The 6,690-nt window shown below is 37.2% G+C and overlaps 1 protein-coding gene and 1 long non-coding RNA gene across 2 annotated transcripts; both read right to left on the reverse strand.

Moving 5' to 3' along the window:
- Positions 1-714: 714 nt before the first annotated feature.
- On the reverse strand, positions 715-3,646 carry LOC104948880 (thioredoxin-related transmembrane protein 2-B; the record flags this gene model as incomplete). The annotated part of the gene is made up of 4 exons (XM_010775111.1): positions 3,365-3,646; positions 1,334-1,394; positions 974-1,087; positions 715-791 (listed from the first exon to the last, which is right to left on the reverse strand). Coding segments are annotated over exons 1-4 (441 nt in total), but the record flags the coding sequence as incomplete, so codon positions are not given.
- A 1,163-nt stretch (positions 3,647-4,809) lies between these two features.
- LOC104948881 (uncharacterized) lies at positions 4,810-6,365 on the reverse strand. Its single transcript, XR_798744.1, has 3 exons — positions 6,221-6,365; positions 6,010-6,117; positions 4,810-5,369 (listed from the first exon to the last, which is right to left on the reverse strand). It is a non-coding gene; the product is annotated as an uncharacterized lncRNA (long non-coding RNA).
- Between the last annotated feature and the right edge of the window lie 325 nt (positions 6,366-6,690).

Raw genomic sequence — 6,690 nt, forward strand, 5'->3', positions numbered from 1 at the left:
ATATGCTTAAATGCATTTCAAAGAAGTTGTGTTGGAGTTTGTGTTATTCTACATTTTGACACCAAGATTTTCTGATTTTACTGCAAATGTATATCGGTTCCAAATATCGGTTATCGGTCTCCTTGATTACTAATAATCGGTATCGGCCTTGAAAAAGCCATATCGGTCGATCCCTAGTCCATAATGTTCACTTTACCGAACTTGAGACCGGTGCAGGTTGCACATTGTGTCACTGGCACTAAACTCTTGGACTTTATTTCTATTTCTTCGTGTTTTATTGTTTCACGCATAAGGCTTATTCTATTTCACAGTGTTGGAGGAGCCTGGGACTTCAGATTTGTAATGCCAAAACTAATGTTCATATCACAGCAAGATTCATGTTTGAAAGATGGTCACCATTGACACAGCTCATACCAGAACTCTCGTCAAACCTTTTTGGCCCTCATTTCATTTCATTCACTGTATTTGTGGTTGTTGTTTGGGTAATATACTATAATAAATATATAAAGTTATTGTATAGTTCCATTCACTGTTGTTAAGAGAGGTGCAGTATGCGTACTGCTCACTGTTATTCGATTGGATGTATGTCCTAATAACGTCCGGAGGAGACCATGAAAGTATTTATATAATTTGTATTATACGTATGTTTAAAAATAAATAAAAGGATAAATAAAAATGGACACACTTCTACTACTACGGATGTTTTTTACTCACATCGATGGTTTTGTCGCTGAAGTACTTGATGTACTCTGGTCCCATATAGAGAGGAGGCTTACAGGTCATCAGAAACACTGAGACAACAGAGAGGGAAACATGAGGGCCCGAGTTAGAACACAGAAGATATAGTTATATCCTTGCCGACAAAGCGGCATAGGAACTTGAAGTATTGGATAAACATCCACTATATTTGCGTTGCATTTTGAATTGGATTTGTTGACGACAGGACAGGAAGCAATGTGTGAGGTGGACTGACCGATGCAGAGCGTCAGGTACAGCAGGCCTATCCTGATGTCCAGCCTGAAGAACAGGATAACGTTGGCCACTTTGCTGAACAGGATGATGTTGCCCAAATGCTGCTCCACCGTAACTGACATGAAAACATACAGAAACGTTCATTCTTTGTCCAAAATACATCCACATCAGCAGGGTTCATGACGCTCATTTGAGATCCCGAGCAGCACAGGTATATGACTGTTAAAGAATCATGCATTTGTTTACTCTGACTTCCTGAAGCTGCTTCTTTATCAGCCAAGCGTCAGACTAAGAAAGGCCATATATTCATAATGCTGCTCAGGAGGAACTCTGAGAGTAAAACAGGATGTTGTTGACTCACTCGCTCGTCTGTTCTTCATCATGACAATGGCACTGAGGAACATGAGGATCTCCACCTCCCTCTGAGAACACAAACAGAAACTCTGTTATCCACCCAGAAAGCTTAGGACATGTTGGGGCACTGTGATGTCATGTTTAGTGTAATACTGCACTGAAGTCAGTATGAGGGACAAGTGACAAAGACAAAGAGAACTGCTGACAGAATGTGTACCGTCTGAAAATGAAACATTCACAAGAAGGAAAAGACTGAGTCTAAATCTAATGTTGCATATGTGTACTTACAATATGGCACCACTATTACAAAAATAAGGCAATCAAAATTGATAAATATTTACTTGAAATATTGTCTTTTGTGTTTAATCATTGTTTTGTACCTATGTACCCCTGAAATCAATGTTTTGTGTGTATATATATATAATTTGAATAAAGGAGAAAAAAAAGTTCTTGATTTGGATTCTTTGAAGAGGTCCAAACAGGTCACGTGCTTATTCCATTGACAAAAATAGTTAGTTATTGATTCTTTGTATGCAGGACAGGTGTATGTTAACTGTAAATTAATTTCATAATTAGATTTCTGGCATTACATAACATGATTCATTCACTTACTAGTTAGTACTAATGGTTCAGTTTGGATCCGTGTCCTCTAACGTTATCTAGCTCAAACTCAAACATTACTGAATGGATCAACGTTACTGTTATTCATGTACTGAATTCTCACAGCTGTAACCAACCCACTGCAATGATCACATTTCATTTGGTCCAGGATAACGAAGAAACTGAAACAAGTTGAGTCTTTTTTTGAAATCCCTCTTATGTGTTTGGGAACCACAGAGAAGACATTTGCAGACTTTACTGTTATTAACATATATGAAACACAAAACAGTCTAAAAGAACATGCACATTGTTTAATAATGAATGTATTTATAGGGACATTATGGTTAGTGGTGCTCTTTCTAGCCTAACAGCTACCTTGGTGCTGACGTAGCATCTAGGTGGCTGCTAATAAGAAGCTGTGGCAGTGCTATGCTTGTGATTGGCTCAGGCAGGTGTGTAGGCGGGACCTTCATACTGTTGATTTGCTCTCAATTATAGCATTATTTTCTGCCAAATTAATACTTAAATAGTTTATAGGAAATGATGAACACCACATTATGAAGCCTTTATTGTAAATTCCATTAAGAATTAAATATGTGACAAATAAACATTTTTTAAATTCATGATAAAAACGATTTCATAAAAGAATAGTTGTCTCACTTTGTTAATAAACACAAGTAATCAGACACTGGTTGGGTTGTAGTTTACAGTGTGTCCTGATTAAAACCTTTAAATACATTTGAGTTCAAATGTACTAAATAAAACGACGTGGTTGGAAATCACAAGATTACAATGAAAGCAGATCAAGTATATTATATATTTCCCGGCCCTAAACGGGGTTTTTAATGATTTAGTGAAATCTTAGGAGCTTTCTTGAATATTGGGGAAACACTGGGCAGATGGTCAGTGACAGACTGGTTTGGGGATTGTTGGATATATTACAATGAACCAGTTCTTTTTTTTTGGATCCTATGAAGAGGTCAAAACACAACATTTCTGGCATTAAATAATATGATTCATTACTCATCATAAATTATCATTTTTCATTCCTTCGTTCGATGGTGCAGTTTGGATCAGTGATGTCCTCTAACGTTAGCTAGCCAACTCAAACCAATCCTGAAGGGATCAACGTTACTGTTATTCGTGTACTAGAATAAACTCTGATTTACAATGAGCCGTATTTAGTATACATCTCTTAATTAATTAAAAGAGTGATGCATTACGTTGAGTTTTTGAATATCTCTGGCAAAAAGCAAAAGACTATGAATTTGCAGGTTTGTGACCCTAGTTCGGCCTGTCATTCTCCCTGTAGCTAACAGCTAATGACACCTGCCAGCTAACGCTAGCTCTTGCCGTAAACCTGCCCGATTACCAGCACGCTAGTAACTTCATACGGTGCCTATTATTACAATATATATAATTATACATTTCTACGGACCCAGTCGAAGTCGCAGGGGTTGCCGTCCTCCCGCTGTGTGTTCAGTTGGTCGCAGATGCCAGGCGTCTTTCGGACAGCTAGAAAGGCTATGGACATAAATAGAGAGGCTACATAGTAAGGCTTCAGAAGCCACTTGTACACCTGTGGCAGGTGGTACAGAAACGCAAACAACGTCGTTAGCAGAGCCATTTTCTGTAAAACTGTCGTCGGCCTATAACTAACACTGTAAATGAAGCCCGAGAACACCGAAGCTGGCAGCCAGTGATGAAGCAGCTAGCTTAATATGAATATCTAGTTGCTAGCTTTCTACGTGGGAAAGTCGCCGGAAATCCTACTTCCTGTTTACGATGTTCAAAATAAAAAAAAGCATGCCCTGTGTGATATTTAAATGCAATTTAATCTAATTGTAATACAATCAAAGAATAAATAAGTTAAATATTTTTATTTTACACATTTTATGTATGTTTTTATTTAATGTACTCCAACTTTGCACCCCATCTGAAAATAGAATCGCTTTTAATGTGAAGGTGGGAAACCTCTCTTCCTGTGTAACTGTTGTTACTTCTTGGTAGCTTCTTTTGCCTATTCAGTTTGCAGTGTGCGGACTACGGAGGTCAATCAGGACGAATGTGTTACCAGACGCTGATTGGTCAGGAAAAAGTAAAGGTCACAGCTGATTGGTTCAAAATGATACAATGCAATATTACATTTAGCTTACTGCAGGATTTCAAGCTTTGATTTTCTAATTGTGGGTGCTATTTCACCTAAAGTTGCATTACATTAATGAACATCATGTGAACACAATGTTATTTTGTAATACTGAGAGTCATGATCATCTCACTGGATATATTTTGCACATATCTGCACAGCCCTCCACTTTAAAATATAATATACTGCAGTTCTTCATATATTGTCATATATTCTTATTATATTATTTTGTTTATGTTTGCACCAACATATACCAAAGCATATTCCTTGTGTGTGTAAATGTACCTGGCAATACATGAATTACATAAGTATAGAAGTGCACACAAAACTGTCCATACCATGGGTAGCCTACATACACATTTTATAACAGAATAATTATCATTCTGAAAAATCGGTTTAATGAATTGGACTTATGCGTTGCTCAAATAAGAGCTTTAGAAAATCAGCTACTTAGTATTAATTGTGTTCTTATTCATACTGTGTGGCTGCTTATGGGGAGTCATATTGATGCAGTTCTTGGATTATAAAAAAAAAAAGATCTAGGAAGAAATCAATCAAATGTGGTTTGGAGTTAGCACATCTTTTCTTGTGAATGTGGAACCAAATATACTGTATATACTGTATATTTGGTTCCACATTCACAGAAGAACATATGATAATACAATAAAAAACATCACTCCACATGTTTGTTGTATTCATATTGTGAATGCACTGAATAAAATCCACCTGAGACAATGATATACAAAACATTTATATATAAATGTACATATGCATAGAGGTGACAGCAAATAACTAGTAAGGAATCTAAGAGATACTCTGCATTGCAACTCTGCATCAACCCATTGGTACTGTGAATACACTAAATACAATATTCAAAAAAAAGACAAAATTGTATACAAATAAATCAAATCAACAAAAATGTAATGCTCAGAAAAAAAATCAATGAATCCAACTAAAACAGTTCATTTAAAAAACACTGACCAAAAAAAAAAAATCTGCAATAAAGGTGACAGAAATAAATAAATAGTTCAAAGAGAAACACTGCATTGCACTCAAAGAATTATTTTAAAATCAACCTTGCCTGCTGCAAATTCACTTAATACAATACTTACATTCTTTGCATCAATCTTTTATCAAATGACATGTTTCTTAAATCAAAATGCAAAACATGTAACAACAAATATATGACATTTTAAGAAACACATTTAAGAAAAACTCATTCTTGGCACTTAATAACTCCTCATGGTGTCCGGGGTCCTCCTCTTTATTGTATGAACCTGGACCTCAAGCTCTCCTCCTGTCCAACATTAAAAGAGAGTATTTGTCACATGTTTTAAATACATATCAAATATCTGATTAAAAGGGGTACATCAGAGTACTATGTGTTTTGTGGATGTTGCTTTTAAAGCCATAATACCCAATTCAAATTCACCTTGTCCTGTCCAGAGGTGGGAAGTAATTAAGTGCATCTACTGTACTTGATTACAATTTTGAGGGTTCTTGTACTTTACTTGAGTGTTCCCATCTTTTGCTACTTTGTACTTCTGCTCCACTACAGTTCAGAGATAAATGCTGTACGTTTACATGTATTTAATCCCTTTAGTTACTTTACAGATGTGGATTAATGATGTGAAATCTAATCAAGTGTTAAATCAGACTTTCGTTCCACCTGGAGTAAACTCACAAGCTACCCTGCAGTATACAAAGTCATTCAAACTAGCTGCACCTTTACCAGCTTTGAGAACACTTTCATGATCAATCATTATAAAACATATCATATATATTATTCTGAAATGGACCAATCTGCACAATGACTACTTTTACTGTCGCTACTTTCACTATATGTTGATGAGAATACTTTTCTACTTTTACTGTAACAGAGTATTCCCACACTCTGGTACTTCTATTCAAGTACAAGATCGGAGTACTCCTCCTACCTCTGCTCCTGTCTGTCCATTATTTCCAGTTCAGCTCTTGACAAATGGTCGACAATGGCCACGCCGATGCAGTCTCCCAGAACGTTAACAGCAGTGTTGAGACGATCTCTGAAAGACAAACATCAGGGGGTGGGGGTATGAGCCTCTTCACACCATGCTGTTTGAGGTCAGGGGAAGCATCCTTTCCAAAACACGCTATGGGTTAACTTACAGCAGCCATTCTAACACCAGCAGAAGGGAAGCATCCCTCGCAGGGATCCCAATGACGGTCAGAATAAAGAGAGTGGTGACCATTCCTGTAGCTGGGATGCCTGCTTCTCCCACGCTGGACACTGATACGATCAGACTGCAGAGGGAACACAACATGAGTAAGAGGAGTGGAACAAGTGGAAAAGATTGACGTCTACGAGTCCTTATGGAAAAGGGGAAAAAAACTACGAGTCTTTATGGAAACATTTAGAATAACGAGCAATCCTTATGGAAAAATGTGGATTTCTATGTAGGCGTATAATTAAAGAAAGATATTCACAGATAAACCTTTTTAAAAAAAAAGGTGCTGAAGTTCAGCTTTATAAAAAATAATACACATAACTAGGGCCAGGAAAGGGTGGGTGGAGGGGGTCTGGAGGACGGGTCTCGGGCGGACGGCCCGGGGGCAAGGCAGAGACCAAGGAGGGGGTC

The sequence above is a fragment of the Notothenia coriiceps genome, unplaced genomic scaffold, assembly GCF_000735185.1.
Source record: "Notothenia coriiceps isolate Sejong01 unplaced genomic scaffold, NC01 NC01_scaffold00015367, whole genome shotgun sequence".
NCBI lineage: Eukaryota > Metazoa > Chordata > Actinopteri > Perciformes > Nototheniidae > Notothenia > Notothenia coriiceps.